The following is a 22,477-nucleotide window of genomic DNA, read 5'->3' on the forward strand; positions in this document are numbered from 1 at the left end:
CGTTGTTTGGGTTCTCCGTGTAAACTTTAGTTATCTATCCAGTATTGATACACCCATAATTAGGCATCCCTCCAGAAACTTCATAATATAAATCAATGTTTTGACATAAATTCCATATAATGGCATCCCCCAAATTTAAGATATAAAATCTCTTTTATTATACCCTTCACCATAAATCGACAGTTTAAAGCACTTTGTGACCCACATATAATGGTCGGTGCACGTCAATTAACATTGCTATATATTGGATTGTTGGTCTCGGTTGGGGTCGTAATTATTACTGCAAAGAATTGTTGGTATAGGTCCACGTTTTAACATAGCTGCCATAGAACGGTACCGGCTGATTTTCGCTATTTTTGAGGATTTAACATCATTATCACACAGAAATGGCTGAAATCTGGTTTTAATATATTTTAAAGAGGAGAGCATAAATATTCGTATCGACCGAAAGACACGCCTTTTTATTTGCGCTCGGTATGTAACAGTAATAGGTTCACGTTTTGATATAGCTCCCATAAAACAGTACCTCCCGATTTTCGATAGTTCAGAGATATAGCCACTGTTCAGTATACGTCCTCGTTTTGATATAGCTCACATAGAACGGTGGCGCCTGATTTTCGCTATATTTGGTGGATTTAACCTCATTCAGGCCGATCGAACGTAACGCTTTTTTCTTCGCGCTCTATATGCAATAGTGGTAAAATACCCCTCAGCGAAATGTATGTTCCTTCGGGATATGTATGGCAACATTTACATAATTCATAAAAAAAAATTACTTCTATAAATTGTAGTTGTTATTCTCGAGATTTTGCTGTATTTAAAAAATGTATCTTTACCTAGCTATTCCAAGGACTGAAATCAATGCTCATGAAGTTTCACTTCCCACATTTTGAGATTTTATCCGTAATTATAATATTTTCAAACATCGAACACGATCGCGGTATTCTGATTCCAATGATGATATTGTAGTGTATATCAATAACTTTGTCTGATTTCCAATGGATCTTTCTGGAATTTCGATCTTGTGACATCTCAAGTTATCCGGATTTTACTGTATTCCAAAATGTGGAGTTGATCGCGCTGTCCCACTTATTGTTTAGTGTTCAGCGTTTATAGCGTTTTTAGGCACGCTTACAAAATCTATATATATAAAATTGAAATTTGTTTGTCTGTTTGTTTGTTTGTTTGTGCCTTATAGACTCGAAAACCGCTGAACAGATTTTACTGAAATGTTTAGGGTACATTGCTACATGGCCTGGAATGAAAATAGGCTATATAATTTTTTGAAATTTCGCGTTGATCTGGAGATATAGCATCAAAACCGGAGGTACCTCCAAAAAATTTAGATTTGGTATGCAAATATCTTTAGAAGTATTACAGATATAATCTCCAAATTTTGTATGTGTGACGGAATTTGATGTAGAAATAAATTTACCAAATTATATTCAAATCGGTTCAGATTTGGATATAGCTCCCACATACATATATTTTCGGCCGATCTCCTTATTTTATGTACCAAACATGATATTTATGTCCAATTTCGATGAAATTTGGAATGTATGAACTTGGTCTGGAAATAAACGTGCCAATTTATATCAAAATCGGTTCAGATTTGGATATAGCTCCCATACACATATATTTTCGGCCGACTTCCTTAATTTATGCACCAAACACGCTATATATGTCCAATCACGCTGAAATTTTGAATTTCTCATGGAATTTGTTCTAGAAATAAATGTGCCAGATTGGTTCAGATTTGGATATAGCTCCCATACACATATATTTTCGGCCGATTTCCTTATTTTATGCACCAAACACGCTATATATGTCCAATCTCGCTGAAATTTGGAGGGTCTGACGGAATTTGTTCTAGAAATAAACGTGCTAAATTATATAGATATCGGTTCAGATTTGAATATAGCTCCCATATATATTTTCGCCGATTTCCTGTATTTTATGCACCAAGCACGCTATATATGTCCAATTTCGCTGAAATTTGAAATGTGTAACGGAATTTGGTCTAGGCATAAATGTGCCGAATTATATCGAAAACGGTTCAGATTTGGATATAGCTCCAATATATATTTTCGGCCGATTTCCTTATTTTATGCACCAAACACGCTATATATGTCCAATTTCGCTGAAATTTGGAGGGTCTGACGGAATTTGTTCCAGAAATAAATGTGCTAACTTATATAGAGATCGGTTCAGATTTGAATATAGCTCCCACATATATTTTCGGCCGATTTTCTGTAGTTTATGCACCAAGCACGCTATATATGTTCAATTTCGCTGAAATTTGGAATGTGTTACAGAACTGGGTCTAGAAATAAATGTGCCAAATTATATCGAAATCGGTTCAGATTTGGATATAGCTCCTGTATATATTTTCGGCCGATTTTCTGTATTTTATGAACCAAACTCGCTATTTATGTCCAATTTCTGTGAAATTTGGAATGCGTAACGGGATTTGGTCTAGACATAAATGTGCCAAATCATATCGAAATCGGTTCAGATTTGGATATTGCTCCTATCTATATTTTAGGCCGATTTTCTGTATTTGATGCTCTAAACACGCTATATGTGTCCAATGTCGCTGAAATTTGGGATGTCTGACGGAATTTGTTCTAAATATAAATGTGCCAAATTCTATCGAGACCGGTTCAGATTTGGACACACTACATATGTCCCATTTCACTGAAATTTGGAAAGCGTGACGCAATTCGTTCTAGAAATAAATGGGACAAATTATACCGAAATCGGTTCAGATTAGAATATAGCTCCCATATATATTTTCGGCTGATTTTCCGTATTTTATGCACAATATGTGAATGTAAGACGGGATTTGGTCTAAAAATAAATATGACAAATTATATCGAGAGCGGTTCATATAGGAATATAGCTACCCATATATATTTTCGGTCGATTTAATGCTTTTGTTACGTATGTTCAATTTCAATGAAATTTTGAAGACTTAGCAGTCAGTAAAAGTCATCATTATTTACAGAAATACTTATAGTTGGGAAGGAATTGACCAAACAATCTGTAAACAATGCGTTCAAAAATATCATGGACTTCAGATTTAAAAAAAAAAAAATTGAAGGAGAACCTCCGGTCACTACACTTAGCCGTATTAAAATAGCTCACGACCGCGCTATCCCACTTGTTCAAGCTAGTGTTTATATCATTTTTGTGTCACGCTTACTAAAATTATTTATATTAATTGAAATAATACATTTTTGAAAACTTTGTGATGACCGCGATCATTCAGGGAAAACAATCTGTAAACAATACGTTCAAAAATATCAAAGATTTCAGATTTTCTTAAAAACATTGTGGGGGAGGACCACCGGTCACTACTCCTAGCCGTATAAAAACAGCTTACGACAGTCCTAATTAATTGAAATAATACATTTTTGAAAATTTTGGGATGACCGCGATTTTCACTTCCGCGACGACCATTCAGGGTCAAGACTGTAATTACCATAGCATTGCAAACAATTTGTAAACAATATATTAAAACGTATCTTGAATTTCGCGGTTTTCTTAAAAAATTGTGGGGAGGACCACCGGTCACTACACTTAGCGGGATAAAAAAATAGATTACGACCTATTCTCAGACCTAAAAATTCCACATACAAAATTTCATAAGATTTCCCAATCGATTTTTCGGAATTTCTATATAGTGACATCTCAAGTCATCGGGCTTTTACTGTATTCCAAAATATGGCGTTGACCGCGTTATCCCACATATTGAAGCCAGTGTTTTAGCGGTTTTGTAGTCACGCTTACTAAAATTAGGAATATTATCTGAAATAATACATTTTTGAATAATTTGATGACGGATGACCGCGATATTTCACTTCCGCGACGACCATTCAAAAAAATATATAGCCTATTTTCACCACCGGTGTTTCCAGTACATTATCTGAAATTTTCAATAAAATCTATTCAGCCGTTTTTGAGTCTATTCGGAACATACAAACATACAAACAAACAAACATACTAACATACACACATTGCCTTTTATATATTAGATAGTATATCGTTTACTGACCCTTTAAACATGATAAAAAAAATGCTATTATGCGTATGTAGTGAGTGCCAGACACGTATGCATGATTTGTGATTTAGTACTTCTTCATCTAACCTTATTTAATTAGTTTTAGTGTATATATAATGGTTTACTATTACTGCCGGCTGATTTAATATGTAGCCGGTCATCCCATCATTCTACTAACCCTCCATAGTCTGGTCTATGGGGTGTACGCCTTCCCTACGATATAGGGAGGTGGCCCCTCGGTCGGGTGGGGTGGGTGGGAGTGGCGTGGGACCGAACGAAAAAAAAGAACAAGCTTACATATATCTTTTTTTAAATTTTCATTTAATTTTATTAATTCAGTTCATATTTTGAGATTTAGTTATAAATATATACTGTTTTAGCGAACGTGTAGTTGGAGTTGCGGCATCTATGAAAAGTAGAAATTTAGTAATATTTTTTCAGTTAATGTTGTAAATTGAACTAACTTTGTATAGCGTTTGTTATGCTAAAATTTCGATTACTTCCTTTCCGTTCCTTTTCAATAGATCACTTCTACCAACACTCCACTTAGCAGTCTACTCTTGAATAATGATTTCTTCAATTACACTATGCAACACTGAAAATGCAAAAAACTTCTAGTATGCATTTTTTGAAAGTACGTATTTAGACTACAAAAATCCTAGTAGGGTTGTGTCCTGTCAGATCCAGTTCGGATTTTATGGCCTCATCTAAACCGGGCTAAATCGAAAAAATCCTCAGTTCGAATTGTTTGCACAAGATCACCTTAAAAATGTTGCACAGTGTTATACATATAATGTATACCACAGTGGTGCAATAGTAAGCATGTGTGCCCTGCACTCTGTATGTACTGTTTCGATTTCAGGTCTGGCAAAAACTTTCCAACTTTGGCAAAATATCCCTCAGCGTAATGTAGACGATATTTCCTGATCAACCATGAACAATTCTTATATAAGTGGCGTCGTAAAACACGCCGTTCGGCGATAACAAGTAGGTCCCATATCATTAAGCCAATATGAAGTGGCGAAACGGCATGCACTCAATATATAATTATTCAATATATAATTATTCGTAGTTTTGTCACTTTAACTTTGTTCGCATTCACTTCTAGTTTCATCACAATCGCTATTATTGTCACCAATCCTGAAAACTTCTTCAGATTCGTATTTTTTTTATTTTTTTGTTATGGTTCGAAAGAAGTTCCTTAACTTTTTTGTCTTTTTATCTTTTTCATATTTTTAGGCATCGGCAATTACATTTTAGCATAACATGGATATAGTTATTTGTTAACACAACGCGGACATACATTTGATCACATAAAAACTTAAAGGTCGATGTAAAATATGTATGTGTATACAAATAATTTTCAGGCAGACTTTAGAAAAGTTTGTGCACGTAAAGGCCTGCGTACATAAGCTGCCTCGCCTGGTTGCCTTGCTTTCCTACTTCATTTCTAACATAATAAAAATAAAAGAATAAAGAAGGCCGAGCAAATTTCAGACTGGGTTGCCTTTTTTTTATTCTTTTATCAGAAGCAAGCAAGGTAAGCAGGCGAGGCAGCTTATGTACGCAGGCCTTAATAGTTTTCCAAGCATTGTTAAAAATTGATTGTGAATTTTCCATTTTTATGATATCTCCTATAGTCCTATTACTTTTTGTTTTTATTTGGTATGTTGGGAAGTTTCTAGCTTCAACTGTTTGGTCTGGGCGTTGATAAATCAGTTGGTCAGTCAATCACTTTACTCTTTTATTCTTCTTCTGTTATCCTTCCTCCCTGTTCGGTTTCGTTCATTGAAATGTTCTTGTTGTTGTTCCAACTGCCGAAGCAGAGGGATTTCTCATACGCTAACACCTTGGAGTAGTGTATTCTCGATAGTTTCTTCCATGCTTAAAAACATCAGTATTCTAAGTCGATGGTTGATGAGTCCAAAGACACGTTTTGAATATTTACATAGCGGGCCGCTCGATTCGAAGCAGACGCTCGCTTGCCGAAAAAAATTGGGGAAGATTTTTTGTTTCAACACAAAAAACTAATAGAACTGATGAGGATATGTGGCGAAGTCTGAAACTATAGTTCTATTTACCTTTCCCTAAAGCAAATAATTTTAAACCACCATCCACTTTAAAATTTTAAACAACAAATCTGATATTAGGCTGGCTTACATTAAAATTAGTAAATATACAATATTTATAATTGAATTGCATTTAATACGGAAATGGATTTTATGCCTATGAAATAGTTCTAGATACATATGTATATTGTGCGATAAAGGAGGCGAACTGATATGTTAAATACGTAATTTTATATATTTCAGGATCAATTGCGAAAACACTCACTTGTTCGGAGTTACACAAACGCGCTGAAAAAATTGCTGCATTATTGCAAGAAAAAGGAAAAATCGAGCCTAATGATCATGTTGGTAAGCTTCAATAGAGAGACAATTTTTAGAACTATGCATAACCGTTTTTAAATTATTTTTTTATTGCAGCATTAATATTCCCTCCCGGCTTGGATTTATTGTGTGCATTTTATGGGTGTCTTTATTTGGGTGCTGTACCAATCACCATACGACCTCCACATCCTCAAAATTTAATAACGACACTTCCAACTGTTCGCATGATAGTTGATGTGTCTAAGAGTGTTATTGTATTGTCTATCCAATCCATAATAAAATTGCTGAAATCCCGAGAAGCAGCAGCTTCCATTGATCCAAAAACATGGCCAACTATTTTGGATATTGATGAAAATCCGAGGAGAAAGCTATCAAGTATTTATAATGCGCAGTTGGATTCAACAGCTTACCTGGACTTTAGCGTCTCAACATGCGGTAGATTGAGTGGTGTTAACATAAATCATCGGTAATTTTTATATGAAAATACTTTTGTGGTTTCTTTATTAAAGGTATTTTTGTCTTTAGATCTCTTTCTAGTATCTGTGCCAGCTTAAAGCTAGCTTGTGAACTGTATCCATCTAGACACGTGGCTTTATGTTTAGATCCGTACTGTGGACTAGGATTTGCTATGTGGACGCTCATTGGTGTCTACAGTGGTCATCACTCAATTTTAATTGCTCCATATGAGGTTGAAGCTAATCCCAGCCTTTGGTTGTCCACCTTATCACAGCATAGAGTTAGGGACACTTTTTGTTCATATGGCGTTATTGAACTGTGTACAAAGGCGCTGAGCAATTCTATTCCCTTATTAAAACAAAGAAATATTGATCTGAGATGTGTACGCACATGCGTGGTTGTGGCGGAGGAAAGACCACGAGTTCAGTTGACTCAACAGTTTTGTAAACTATTCCAGGCTCTTGGTTTGAACACAAGGTGCGTTTCCACATCATTTGGATGTAGAGTAAACCCTGCTATATGTGTTCAAGGAGCTAGTTCAGCAGAAAGCGCTCAAGTTTATGTTGATTTGAGGGCCCTTAGAAACAACCGAGTAGCACTTGTAGAGCGAGGTGCTCCCAACTCATTATGTCTAATAGAATCTGGGAAACTTCTACCAGGCGTTAAAGTTATAATTGCCAATCCCGAAACAAAGGGGCATTGTGGAGATTCACATTTGGGCGAAATATGGGTAACATTTTGAATATATTTAAAAAGAGTTATTTTCATTTCAACAATTGTGCAGGTACAATCATCACATAATGCAAATGGATATTACACCATTTATGGAGATGAAACAGACTACAATGACCACTTTAACGCCAAACTCGTTACTGGTGCCACAACTGAAGTCTACGCAAGAACTGGATACTTGGGTTTCTTGAGACGAACGGAATGCTCCCAATCCGTGTCCGTATTAGATGAAACAACACCGAGTATTGCAAGCCGTGATAGTGATAATGATTCGATTAACTCATTAAACCAGTCGCACACTAATTTAATTCAGATTACAGGAAATTCGGTTGCAAATAGCGAGCAAGGAGACCAGGAGCAACACGACGCAGTATATGTTGTCGGTGCTCTTGATGAGGTTATTGCATTACGCGGCATGAACTATCATCCGATTGACATAGAAAACTCAGTATTAAGATGCCATAAAAGAATTGCCGAATGGTAGGTTAATTGCCTACGTAATAGTCATAATTGTATTTACATTTATTTCGTACAAAATTACAGTGCTGTGTTTACATGGACTAATTTGCTTGTGGTAGTCGTGGAATTGGATGGAAACGAATCAGAAGCTCTCGATCTGGTACCGCTTGTCACAAATACAGTTTTAGAAGAACATCAGTTGATAGTTGGAGTTGTGGTTGTTGTAGATCCAGGTAAATAACACTTTTTTAATTGTCCATATAAATATACGGTAGTTTCAAACCAAGGTTAGTGATAAACTGGGCATGCAAACCGCTATCAGTCTGCAGCATATATTACATCCAGCAATCTAACTCAGGCAAATCACATGTGGCATTTTATTCTAACCAGGGTTTCGGAGTCGAGCAATTTTGCTAGAGTCGGAGTCCGAGTTGAAAAAAATAACTCGACTCCGACTCCGGGCAATTTTTTTCGACATTATAAAAATATAACACTAAATTCGGCACACCATTTTTTTTTTCCAAAAACCTTATTTATTTGAAAAGATATCTATTAGAAAACAAACAACATATTTACTATCCTTTGAAGTCTAGACTTTTTCAACTCTATTTTGATTACAAAATTCATGTGGAAAATATTTTTTGGTCTAATTGATCCTTTAATTTTTTGCAAGCAAAAGTAAAGTTCTATAACAATCGAGTTATAATTGAACATTTTACATCTTCATCTTGTCTTCTGTGAGAAATCAACCTTGTCTTTTATTAAATGATCTGTTGGACTCCGTCGAAAAACATTGTTTCATCATTTTGAGATGACATGTTTTCAGTTAATCTTTTTGTATAATATTTTGACCTTATAGCTTAGTTCCTTCCATGTCCATTTTGTTCTTAAACTGAAAAAGAAAAACAAGATTGGATTTTCTACATGAAAAAATTCTACAAAAATGTTCCTCCGAGAATTTTATAGAGGTTCCAAAAAATCGATATTGTCACGTTTCCATTGTCCTTTATTAGTTTTACCCGTTCCTTTCTCAAAAAATCTGTATGTTTATGTAGTTCGGTACATCCAAAAACACACCGTTTTAAATCAGTTAACAATATTTATTGATTTTCAAAATTCGTCAGTATTTTTTTGTCTTTTTGCCATAGCCAGCCAGTAGATGGAGTAAATGGCATGTTTATGTTTATTGCAAATCAGCGTTCCCTAAAAGCATATTGTCTCAAATAACAGCTCCAGGTGAACGCATTTAATTAAACCAGACGTTAACTGCACGTTCAATCTCCGATGACTCATATTGCTTTTTATATTGAGATTTCTTGACGAGTCTTTCTGCTCGTAATTGCCCTTTTCACGTATACTTCGGTTTTTTGCGTATCGTCATATCCAATATGATAATTTAACGCCAATGAAAAAATTTACTATCATCCAAATTATTTTAAGCCGGTGCATATAAACGAATATTTTTAAGCCAAAATGAAAGAATGATCCCAATGAATGATCAGTACTTATGAGCGGGGAATGCATATAAGCGGGATGCATATATCGAAATAATTTCAATGTATTTTTAATTAATTAATTGGATTAATCGAGCTAACATGGCCTAAGGAGTTTTGTATTGAAGAATGAATTCTAGCGAAATACCACACACTCAACCATTACGCTACGATCGTTTCGCCTGGTGGTTTAAGCCAGGCTCATCAGGCGTATTTTGAATGTTAATGGCTAGAAGACAAAGGCTGATTTTGATAACTTCTATTTATACAAACGTTTTTACAAAATTGTAATTATGAAGTATTTATTGAAGTATTTTTCTTTATCAAGTCACCCTAGTGTCTTGTCTAGGAATCATTTTCTCAATACATTCACATGTACAATCGAATGGGGGTTTCCTTCATGAATTGTAATGTCTTCAGTTTCTGAAGTTTTTTTGATATCATGTCGACTAGTTTGTTGATATGATATGATAGATTGGCAATGGCTTAGAACGCTGAGACCTCGACAATATTGTCTGTTTGTTGGAGAGGACCCAGGTTCAAACCTCAGCCGGGCTCTGCTGTGAAGTTTTTCGTTTTATTATTGTCTTTTTAGGACGAAGGCCATTATTTATGAACGTTCTTAATTAATTAATTGGATTAATCGAGCTAACATGGTCTAAGGAGTTTTGTATTGAAAAATGAATTCTAACGAAATACCACACACTCAACCATTACGCTACGATCGTTTCGCCTGGTGGTTTAAGCAGGTGTATTTTGAATGTTAATGGCTAGAAGACAAAGGCTGATTTTGATAACTTCTATTTATACAAACATTTTTAAAAATTTGTAATTATGAAGTATTTATTGAAGTATTTTTCTTTATCAAGTCACCCTAGTGTCTTGTCTAGGAAACATTTTCTCAATACATTCACATGTACATTCGAATGGGGGTTTCCTTCATGAATTGTAATGTCTTCAGTTTCTGAAGTTTTTTGTTGATATCATGTCGACTAGTTTGTTGATATGATATGATAGATTGGCAATGGCTTAAAACGCTGAGACCTCGACAACATTGTCTGTTTGTTGGAGAGGACCCAGGTTCAAACCTCAGCCGGGGCAGCCGGGCTCTGCTGTGAAGTTTTTCGTTTTATTATTGTCTTTTTAGGACGTAGGTCATTATTTATGAACGTTTTTAATTAATTAATTGGATTAATCGAGCTAACATGGCCTAAGGAGTTTTGTATTGAAAAATGAATTCTAGCGAAATACCACACACTCAACCATTACGCTACGATCGTTTCGCCTGGTGGTTTAAGCCAGGCTCATCAGGCGTATTTTGAATGTTAATGGCTAGAAGACAAAGGCTGATTTTGATAACTTCTATTTATAAAAACATTTATACAAATTTGTAATTACGAAGTATTTATTGAAGTATTTTTCTTTATCAAGTCACCCTAGTGTCTTGTCTAGGAATCATTTTCTCAATACATTCACATGTACAATCGAATGGGGGTTTCCTTCATGAATTGTAATGTCTTCAGTTTCTGAAGTTTTTTGTTGATATCATGTCGACTAGTTTGTTGATATGATATGATAGATTGGCAATGGCTTAGAACGCTGAGACCTCGACAATATTGTCTGTTTGTTGGAGAGGACCCAGGTTCAAACCTCAGCCGGGCTATGCTGTGAAGTTTTTCGTTTTATTATTGTCTTTTTAGGACGAAGGCCATTATTTATGAACGTTCCTTATTAATTAATTGGATTAATCGAGCTAACATGGTCTAAGGAGTTTTGTATTGAAAAATGAATTCTAGCGAAATACCACACACTCAACCATTACGCTACGATCGTTTCGCCTGGTGGTTTAAGCCAGGCTCATCAGGTGTATTTTGAATGTTAATGGCTAGAAGACAAAGGCTGATTTTGATAACTTCTATTTATACAAACATTTTTACAAATTTGTAATTATGAAGTATTTATTGAAGTATTTTTCTTTATCAAGTCACCCTAGTGTCTTGTCTAGGAATCATTTTCTCAATACATTCACATGTACATTCGAATGGGGGTTTCCTTCATAAATTGTAATGTCTTCAGTTTCTGAAGTTTTTTGTTGATATCATGTCGACTAGTTTGTTGATATGATATGATAGATTGGCAATGGCTTAAAACGCTGAGACCTCGACAACATTGTCTGTTTGTTGGAGAGGACCCAGGTTCAAACCTCAGCCGGGGCAGCCGGGCTCTGCTGTGAAGTTTTTCGTTTTATTATTGTCTTTTTAGGACGTAGGTCATTATTTATGAACGTTTTTAATTAATTAATTGGATTAATCGAGCTAACATGGCCTAAGGAGTTTTGTATTGAAAAATGAATTCTAGCGAAATACCACACACTCAACCAATACGCTACGATCGTTTCGCCTGGTGGTTTAAGCCAGGCTCATCAGGCGTATTTTGAATGTTAATGGCTAGAAGACAAAGGCTGATTTTGATAACTTCTATTTATAAAAACATTTATACAAATTTGTAATTACGAAGTATTTATTGAAGTATTTTTCTTTATCAAGTCACCCTAGTGTCTTGTCTAGGAATCATTTTCTCAATACATTCACATGTACAATCGAATGGGGGTTTCCTTCATGAATTGTAAGGTCTTCAGTTTCTGAAGTTTTTTGTTGATATCATGTCGACTAGTTTGTTGATATGATAGATTGACAATGGCTTAGAACGCTGAGACCTCGACAACATTGTCTGTTTGTTGGAGAGGACCCAGGTTCAAACCTCAGCCGGGCTCTGCTGTGAAGTTTTTCGTTTTATTATTGTCTTTTTATTTATTTATTTAGAAGCAACTTTACATTAATTCAAAGCCATCTGGCCAAAGGCCATTATTTATGACCGTTTTTAATTAATTGGATTAATCGAGATAACATGGCCTAAGGAGTTTTGTATTGAAAAATGAATTCTAGCGAAATACCACAACCATTACGCTACGATCGTTTCGCCTGGTGGTTTAAGCCAGGCTCATCAGGCGTATTTTTAATGTTAATGGCTAGAAGACAAAGGCTGATTTTGATAACTTCTATTTGAACCAAAAATAACTTACTTACTTTACTTAGCTGGCCCATTACAGAACATTTGTTCCATAGACCGAACTAAGAAAAGATCTCCAATTCTCTCTGTTTCGTGCTTCGCTTTTTGGAATACCGCGCCTTGTCATCTCATCATCCACTTGTTTGCGCCATCTATTATTTGGCCTGCCAATTCTGCGTGCACCGCCATGTGGCGCGAATTTATACGCCTTTTTAGCGGGTTCTTCATCGCTCATTCTTATTATATGGCCTAGCCAACGCAATCGCTGCATCTCGATACGTTTAACTATATTGATGTCCTTGTATAGCAGATACAGCTCGTGGTTCCTACGACGTCGATATTCATCGTCAACGCAGATCGGTCCGTAGATCTTTCGAAGAATTTTTCTCTCAAACACGCCAAGCACTGCCTTATCTGCATGCGCAATTACCCAGGCTTCGGAACCATACATCAGCACGGGTAGTATCAGTGTTTTGTAAAGCGTTATTTTTGTTTGACGAGTTGTGGCTTTGTTTTTAAAGTGCTTACTTAAGCCAAAGTAGCATCTGTTGGCCAAACAAAAATAACATTTGCACTTATATCCGGGTGCATATAAGAGGGAAATACTGTATGCCATTTTTCATGATTTTTTCCAAGAAAACAACCAATTTTTTGGTAGATTTTTTTCATCTAAAAGAGCACATCTTAATCTAGTCTAGTGTCTGATATTTTTTTTTATGGAAAATAACTGATTTTGTGGCAAATGGCCGTCCATGAAACCCTCTTTTCGTAAAAGCGTTTTGCGGTGCTTGAAAACTAATTAACCGATCGTCATATATTTTTGTGGGCTTATTTGGAACATACAGATCTAGTCCTTCATCGATCAATTTTTTAAAAAATATTTGATTTGTTTTTATGTTGTGAAGTTATTGTTGACCTTTGGACTTTATTTTCGTTGATTTTAATTTCAATACTGCAACAAATTTTATTCAAAGAGTATTAAGTATCAGTGACAAGAAATTCCATCATAAAAATGTAAAAATTGTCCGAAATATTCTTAGGATGAACGATTTCCCTATTAAAACCATTGACGAACTAATAAAAAATGTGAAAAACAACAAAAATGGCAATATTGAACCAAAAACTGAGAAAATTTACAAAAAATCTACATATGTACCTGGCTTCTCTGAGCGTTTTTCAAACTAAAATTTGTATGACAAAAACAAATATCAAATCGCACTAAAAAGTAACAACACTAATAACAAATTCTTCAGTCGCACTAAATCTAAAATACCTCCTGATGAAAAATCAAATCTAGTTTATAAAATCAAGTGAAATGGTGACAATTCCAACATATGCCCAAAGGTTTATGTTGGTACTACGAGGACAAAGCTAAAAACGAGGATAAGTGGTCACAAGTCTGATCAAAAGGCAAAAAGCAGACCTTTGGACCAAAAAACAGCTCCACCAGCGCATTGCGCTTTAACAGGGGCATACACCCAATTTTAAGGATGTGGACATTTTGATACAAGAAGGTATATGCTAGAAATGTTGCATATCATAAATGTTCCTATTGAAAATAGAATGAACTATAAAACGGATACAGAACACTGTGCACAGATATACCGAAGCCTTGTTGAAAAACACCAAAGTTGATATTTGCAATTCGTGACGAGTGGAAGATGAAATTGTTGTGTTAAACAGAAAAATATCAATGTAATTATAAATTTTCTACTTTTTTTGTTTATATTTTTATAAAACAAATGTTCTTGTTTTTTAAAGTCAATCCCTGAGGATGATCATCAAAGATGATCGAAATATTGGAAAAATAAAAATAATATAATAAAAACAAAACAAAAAAAAACAATTTGCTTTAAATTTTTTAAATGACCTCAAGCCAAATTAAAATCAACGAAAATATTTGATTTTACTGAAATTGTGGCCCAAAAATCAGAAAAATCGATTGATGAAGGAGTAGATTCTGATGTCCCATTAGTTTTCGAACTAGAGTTGGCACCGATTTCAAATTGTCATTTCGAGACAAAACGTGTTTCTATGTTGCATACAAAACACTTTAAATTTTTCGTTTCCAAAGTTTATATCTCTGGTAATATTGTTCCGATCGACTTGAAAATGTTCTACGACACTTCAACTTTAAAATAAGCCAATAAAAAATGTTTCGATGTTTTGAAATTTACTAGTGGGGATCACACCTTAGACAAATTTACGGGGATGAAATGATAAATATTCTATTACATTACAACGACCTCCTCATAGAATATAATTCAAAAAACTAATTAAGCGCTTTGATGAAGTAAATACCCACACGGTGGGTAAATACCCATTTGTGGGTATTTGTTTGGGTATTTACTATATTGAATCGCCAATACAACATCTTACACAATATTTCTGAGTTTAGGTTGAGAAATCGTTTCAAAATGTATAGTTTTACAATACTTTAAGCAAGTGGGTAAATACTTGGGTAAATACCCGAGTATTTACCCAAATGTTGGGTAAAAACTCTTTGACTGCCGAACCACTTGACGTAAGCTGACGAAATTTGGATCAAATCTTACTTATATCAAGAGAATATCTAGTATTGAAAATGGGGTCTCTGGGTCCATGTTTTGATATAGCCCCCATATAAACCGTAACTCCCGATTTATGGAATTTTTTACCTATTAGCCACATTTTACAATCATATTGGCTGAAATTTGACACAGTGAGTTCTCAATATATGAAAAATATCCTTGCAAAAATTTGTCAACATAGGTCTACGTTTTCTAATAGCACCCATATAAGGGTACCCCGATTTCAAATATTTACCCTAATCTTGGGTAAAAACTCTTTAACTGCCGAACAACTTGATGTAGGCTGACGAAATTTGGTTCAAATCTTACCTATATCAAGAGAATATCTAGTATTGAAAATGGGGACTCTGGGTCCATGTTTTGATATAGCCCCCATGTATCCGTACTCCCGGTTTAAGGAAGTTTTACCTATTAACCACATTTTACAATCATATTGGCTGAAATTTGGCGCAGTGAGTTCTCACTATGTAGAAAATATCCTTGCAAAAATTTGTCAACATAGGTCTACGTTGGCTCAAATCTTACTTATATCAAGAGAATATCTAGTATTACCTAATCTTGGGTAAGAACTCTTTAACTGCCGAACAACTTGATGTAGGCTGACGAAATTTGGTTCAAATCTTACCTATATCAAGAGAATATCTAGTATTGAAAATGGGGACTCTGGGTCCATGTTTTGATATAGCCCCCATGTATCCGTACCTCCCGGTTTAAGGAATTTTTACCTATTAGCCACATTTTACAATCATATTGGCTGAAATTTGGCGCAGTGAGTTCTCACTATGTAGAAAATATCCTTGCAAAAATTTGTCAACATAGGTCTACGTTGGCTCAAATCTTACTTATATCAAGAGAATATCTAGTATTGAAAATGGGGTCTCTGGGTCCATGTCTTGATATAGCCCCCATATAAACCGTAACTCCCGATTTATGGAATTTTTTACCTATTAGCCACATTTTACAATCACATTGGCTGAAATTTGACACAGTAAGTTCTCAATATGTGAAAAATATCCTTGCAAAAATTTGTCAACATAGGTCTACGTTTTCTAATAGCCCCCATATAAGGTACCCCGATTTCAAATATTTACCCTAATCTTGGGTAAGAACTCTTTAACTGCCGAACAACTTGATGTAGGCTGACGAAATTTGGTTCAAATCTTACCTATATCAAGAGAATATCTAGTATTGAAAATGGGGACTCTGGGTCCATGTCTTGATATAGCCCCCATGTATCCGTACCTCCCGGTTTAAGGAATTTTTACCTATTAGCCACATTTTACAATCATATTGGCTGAAATTTGGCGCAGTGAGTTCTCACTATGTAGAAAATATCCTTGCAAAAATTTGTCAACATAGGTCTACGTTTTCTAATAGCCCCCATATAAAGGTACCCCGATTTCGAGTATTTTCCCAAATTTCATTTCCATTTTTTCATTTTTTCCATTTCATTTCATTTATTCATCAATTGTAATATAAAAAAGCCAACATGGCCAATAACTTATATTATCTTACTACAATATCCAAACACCAAGAACTTAGAAGTAAATAATTAAAATTAAATATATATATACATAAATAAAATATATACATAGATACTATGCATACTATGATTAATGACTATCAAAGGAATTCATGGAAATACAAATATAAATAGACTCCCTATTCATAGCCACTAACCACTGCACTTCACTTAACAAATGTTAAGAAAAGTGGAGGGGAGATGAGCAAGAGACGTCCCTACACAATAAATGCTATGTTTCACTCAATCACTAGAGAGAACATAGAAGGTCTATGGGTAAAAACTCCTTAACTGCCGAAACACTTGATGTAGACTGACGTAATTTGGCTAATATCTTACATATATCAAGATAATATCTAGTATTGAAAATGCGGTCTCTGGGTCCATGTGTTGATATAGCACCCATATAACCGTACCTCCCGATTTAAGGTATTTTTTACCCATTAGCCACATTTTACAATCATGTTGGCTGTAAATTGGCACAGTGAGTTCTCAATGTGTCGAAAATATCCCCATATAACCGTACTTCTAATTTTAAGTGTTTGGCGTAAGTCTCGTCCAAAATGAGAAATGAGACATGACCCAAAGACCTCATTTTCAATACCAGAAATTCTGTTGATATAAAAAATATTCGATCCAAATTTTGGCAGTCTACCGAAATTGGTTAGGCAGTTAAATAGTTTTAATCCAACATTTGGGTAAATACTCGAAATCGGGGTATCCTTATATGGGGGCTATTAGAAAACATGGACCTATGTTGACAAATTTTTGCAAGGATATTTTCCACATATTGAGAACTCACTGTGCCAAATTTCAGCCAATATGATTGTAAAATGGGTCTAATACGTAAAAATTCCTTAAATCGGAAGGTACGGATACATAGGGGCTATATCAAAACATGGCCCCAGAGATCCCATTTTCAATACTAGATATTCTCTTGATATAAGTATGATTTGAGCCAAATTTCGTCAGCCTACGTCAAGTGGTTCGGCAGTTAAAGAGTTTTTACCCAACATTTGGGTAAATACTCTGATATTTACCCAAGTATTTACCCACTTGTTTAAAGTATTGTAAAACTATACATTTTGAAAAGATTTCACAACCTAAACCCAGAAATAGGGTCTAAGATGTTGTATTGGCGATTCAATATAATAAATACCTAAATAAACACCCACAAATTGGTGTTTACACGGTATTTACCCAATTTACCGGGTATTTACGCATTGGGTATTTACCCACTGTCCATCTCTATAAATGCTGATTATAATGGAAACGTTAGTAGCAAATTAGAAAAAAAAATAAAAAGTATGATATAGATGTATTATCGTATAATGTTAATGGCTTAGGGGGAAATATCTTCAACGCGATTTTTTCGATTACCTGGAAATTTTTCATATATTTATACTTTTTGAAACAAACATTGAAGAAAAAAGTGAACAAAAATATAAAAATAGGTTTAATAATTTTCACATATATTGGAAACCTGCAACAAGAATAAACAATAGAAACTGAGCTATAGGAATAAAATATAGAACTGATGAGATTTAAACATAAGTTAACAGTACAGCAAGATTTCAATGTAATACAATGTGAAGCAAGTAAGACAAAATTTGAAATAATTCCTGTATATCTGAGGACAGCAAATTGGTCATACGATTTCGATCAATCAAAGGAAGTTATAGAAAGCCGTAGTTTACCTAAAATGGTTATTGGTGAATCGGAGAGGAACAAGAATTGCCTGAGGAGTTAGCGGAAGAGTACTTAGTATGCCGAAGCAGAATTTCGAATGATAAAACCATCAACGCAAATGGAAAAAGGTATATTGAGTCATGTAACAACAATGGTCTAGTCATTCTTAATGGAAGAACCTCGGGAGATGAACAAGGAAACTTCACATTTGGAAATAAAAACGGTAACTCGGTAATTGACATATGCGCTCTATACTTCGAAGATTTTCCAAGTGTAAAATCACTTGGCGTTGATGGTCAATTATGGTCAGATCACTGGCCCTTGATATTAACGTTGGACTTTATTGGAAATGAAATATGAGTAGCAGAAAAATAAAATCTTATACCGAACATTATGTGGAAAAGACAAAATAAAAATGTTTAAAAATCAGCATTACTTAACAATATAAGGAACGTGTAGGAATATGAACCTTTGTGCGGATTTATCGATCTGATTGTGAAGTCATACCCTACAATCTCACAACAACAAAATGTAAAATTGGTACGATAGAGAATGTCTGCAGGTAATGGATAAGGCAATGAAATGCTTGAATAAATGTCGGACCACAAAGGGAAAAAAGGAAAAGGAAGATTATGATAAGAAACGAAAAGAATACCAATATATCTGTAAAAGGAAGCAAATGCAGTACTATAGTGGTTTAGAAAGAAGACTGGATACGATAGCAGACAGTAAAGCGTGGTGGAAGATAGCAAATGAAATAAGACAGAAGGAAAGAACGATTGTTTGTCACATCATAGCAGATCCATAAAAGAATATTTTGCGTCGCTTCTTAATCCGGATATCCAAGCATCCATCATACAGTATGTGCATCCATATACGATAGATGAAAACCTGGATAGAGAATTTAAATTGTCGGAACACAGGAAACAACTTGGCAAATTAAAAGAAAATAAGGCTCCTGGTGAAGATAGGATAAGCTACGAGTTCTTTATCAATGCTTAAGATGATATTTTAGTCGCTATTTGTAGGCGTTTCGCACAAATTTTCAATGGACGAGAGGATTATGATATGTTTAGAATAAATGTCATATATCCAATTCATAAGAAAGGGGAAATCAACACCCAAAGCAATTACAGAGGAATGCGCTTTATGAATTGCATGGCTAAATTGATGATGGGCATGCTCAATACAAGAATAACAAAATGCATTAATCGATACCAAGTTTTAAACGAGTTTCAAGATCTGGTTATTCCACAGTTGATAATGTCTTTAACCTGGTGCCAATTGTAAACCTCAAGTTCGATGAAGGTTAAAACTTATATGCATTCTTCGTAGACTTTAAGGCGGCATTCATACTATACCAAGGCAACGTCTTATCTATAAATGACACAGTTTGTGCTTGTTGTTGTTGTAACAGTGTTTTTGTTATGTTTATTTGTTCGTTCCTCTGTTCAATCTGGCTCTGGGTCTATCTCCAGTTCAAGAAAAGTGGCTGCTTCGATGGGATGTAGCCATAGATCCACTGGAGTTAGATGGGTAGGTTTGGCGGGGCAGTTAAAAAGGTGTTGTGTGTCGTGCGGGCCCATGCCGCATACTGGGCAGATGTGTTGCACGGTGCGATCGATTTCCGCCCAATAAGAATTTAGGCGACTGCAATATCCCGAGCGTAGTTGGGCCAAAACTACTCTAGTTTGTCGTGGCAGCTGACGCTCCTCAGCTGCGATAGATGGAGGATGTACTCCAAGTACTTTATTCACACTATAGTTGCTTAAGGCCTTGGCAACTGCGTCCGTGTGAATGCTATTCAATCCTGCTTGATATGCTTGTTGATCTAGGGGTTCTCTCCTGTATCGTTGGACCTCTCCCTCTAGAGCATGGATATCCTTCCTGATCTCCCTGAATGGGCCGGGCCTACCCACAAGATGGTGATTGGGATGGCTCACACGATAACATCCAAGCAGGTACTGCAACGAAAGCATCTCATTGTGTTGCTTTACAGGAAGAATTTTTGCCTCCTCATGTAGATGGTCCACTGAAGATTTGAGGAGGCACCCTGTCGCTGTTCTCAGGGCTGCATTTTGGCAAGTTTGAATCTTTTTCCAGTTCGAATCACACAATCTCGGGGACCAGACTGGAGCCGCATAGCTTACCACAGACCGACCTATCGCGTTATATGTGGTCAACAAGGTTTCTTTATCTGCACCCCAAGTGCTGCCGGCCAGGGACTTGAGGACCTTGTTCCTACTTTTCAACTTGTCGCAGATAGCTGTGGCGTGTGCGCACGACGTGAATGTAGTGTCGAATGTGACCCCTAAAATTTTAGGGCAGTTTGTGGTCGGAATTCTGCTACCGTCGACCACGACATTCAACTCACGTCCAAACTGCGCTGTCCATGTGGTGAACAGAGTGGCTGTAGATTTTGTGGGGGAAATCTGCATATTCCTCGAATGGAAAAAGGTGGTAAGATCAGTTAAATAGTTGTTCAGTCTCTCACAGATGTCATCAGGATAGGTACCCGACGCCAAGATCGTGCAATCATCCGCATACGTCACGATCTCAATGCCGTCTGGAGGGGGTGGAATACAGGAGAGGTAGAGGTTAAACAGTTCCGGAGATATCACCCCACCTTGGGGAACTCCCTGTTTCACTCTACGGGGTTTGGACTTCTTATTCCTGAATTCCACGTACGACTGGCGTCCACACATATAGTTGACTATCCAACGTTTCAAGCTTGGCCGGAGGGTTGTCTGCTCAATGTCCTCAAACAGCGTGGAGTGCCTGACTGTATCAAAGGCTTTTGATAAGTCAAGAGCCACCATCACTGTTCTATCGCACGGCCGTCTCTGGTTGAGTCCTTTACAGATATATGTGGTAATGGCGTGCAGCGCTGTTGTCGTGCTGTGCTGCTTACGGAATCCATGTTGATGATCGGCAACTTGATAGCTATTTCTGATACTGGGGAGGATCAAGGCCTCAAGTGTCTTTGCTACGGGCGACAAAAGCGAAATCGGTCTGTACGATTCACTTTTGCTGGCATCCTTGCCTGGCTTCCGTAGTGGGACCACCCTGCCCATTTTCCAGACTTCGGGAACAACGAGGGTGGCTAGCGACAAGTTGAAGACTTTGGTGAGATACTCGACTCCCGGCTCATCCAGCTGCTTCAACATTACCATGGAGATTCCATCAGGGCCCAACGCTTTGGATGATTTAGCGTTCCTGATGGCATTGGCAACATCATCCATTGTAAATTGTGGTGGTTCATCCTCGGCAGGAAGAGATCTGATGCGACGTAATACTCTTCTCTTCGCCCTGTCACTCTCGGGATGCTCGACAAACTGTCGATTGAAATTACTTGCGCACCTCTTCGGGTCAGTCAACGTAACGTCGCCAAACGTGACTGAGGTCCTATCTTCCCTTCTTCCAGGGTTCGAGAGTGACTTAACCGTTGCCCACAATTCACCTATACCGGCTCCAATGTTGCAGCTCTTCAGATGATTTAACCATTTGTTCCGCTTATGCTCGCCGACCAGCCTGTTAACTTCCAGAGTCAGCTCCCTGACTCTGGGGTCATTGGGGTTGATACGACGAAGCTCATCACGCTCGTTTGCTAATCCCGTCGCCTCTGCTGGGAAATTTGGTCTTACTTCGGGTATTCGACCAGCAGGGATATCGCGAGCGGCTGCAGCAGTGATGATGTCCCGGAACGTCCTTTCCGCTACCCGAACATCAGAAGGATTGGGCAATTCTCTGAAGCGGTGATTGGTGAACTCTCTGAAACTCGGCCAATCAGCTTTTTTATGATTGACGAACGTGCGGCGTTCAGAGGTGATGAAGTCGGGTGGTCTGCTAATGGAGACAATTATGGGGAGATGGTCTGATCCAAGGGAAATGACGGGTTGCCAGGTAACGTCATTTGTCAGACCAGGTGACACGATGGTTATGTCAGGCGAACTGTGACACTCTCCTCTAATTCTGGTAGGGGCGTCCTCATTGACCGTGCAAAACGTAGAGCTATCAATCTGCTCAGCCAGCGC

General features: G+C 36.6%; 1 protein-coding gene across 3 annotated transcripts in view; it reads left to right on the forward strand.

The window, feature by feature from the left end:
• DIP2 (disco-interacting protein 2) overlaps nucleotides 1–22,477 on the forward strand; it is a 527,750-nt gene that overhangs the window by 493,037 nt on the left and 12,236 nt on the right. For all 3 annotated transcript variants that reach the window (XM_073984060.1, XM_073984061.1, XM_073984059.1), the window contains 5 exons: nucleotides 6,376–6,480; nucleotides 6,550–6,919; nucleotides 6,979–7,639; nucleotides 7,694–8,121; nucleotides 8,185–8,333. In XM_073984060.1, the coding sequence (XP_073840161.1) occupies nucleotides 6,376–6,480; nucleotides 6,550–6,919; nucleotides 6,979–7,639; nucleotides 7,694–8,121; nucleotides 8,185–8,333 (1,713 nt within the window). The remainder of the gene's footprint in view (nucleotides 1–6,375; nucleotides 6,481–6,549; nucleotides 6,920–6,978; nucleotides 7,640–7,693; nucleotides 8,122–8,184; nucleotides 8,334–22,477) is intronic.

This window comes from Musca autumnalis, unplaced genomic scaffold (genome assembly GCF_047663935.1).
Source record: "Musca autumnalis isolate F117 unplaced genomic scaffold, ASM4766393v1 scaffold_4, whole genome shotgun sequence".
Lineage (NCBI taxonomy): Eukaryota > Metazoa > Arthropoda > Insecta > Diptera > Muscidae > Musca > Musca autumnalis.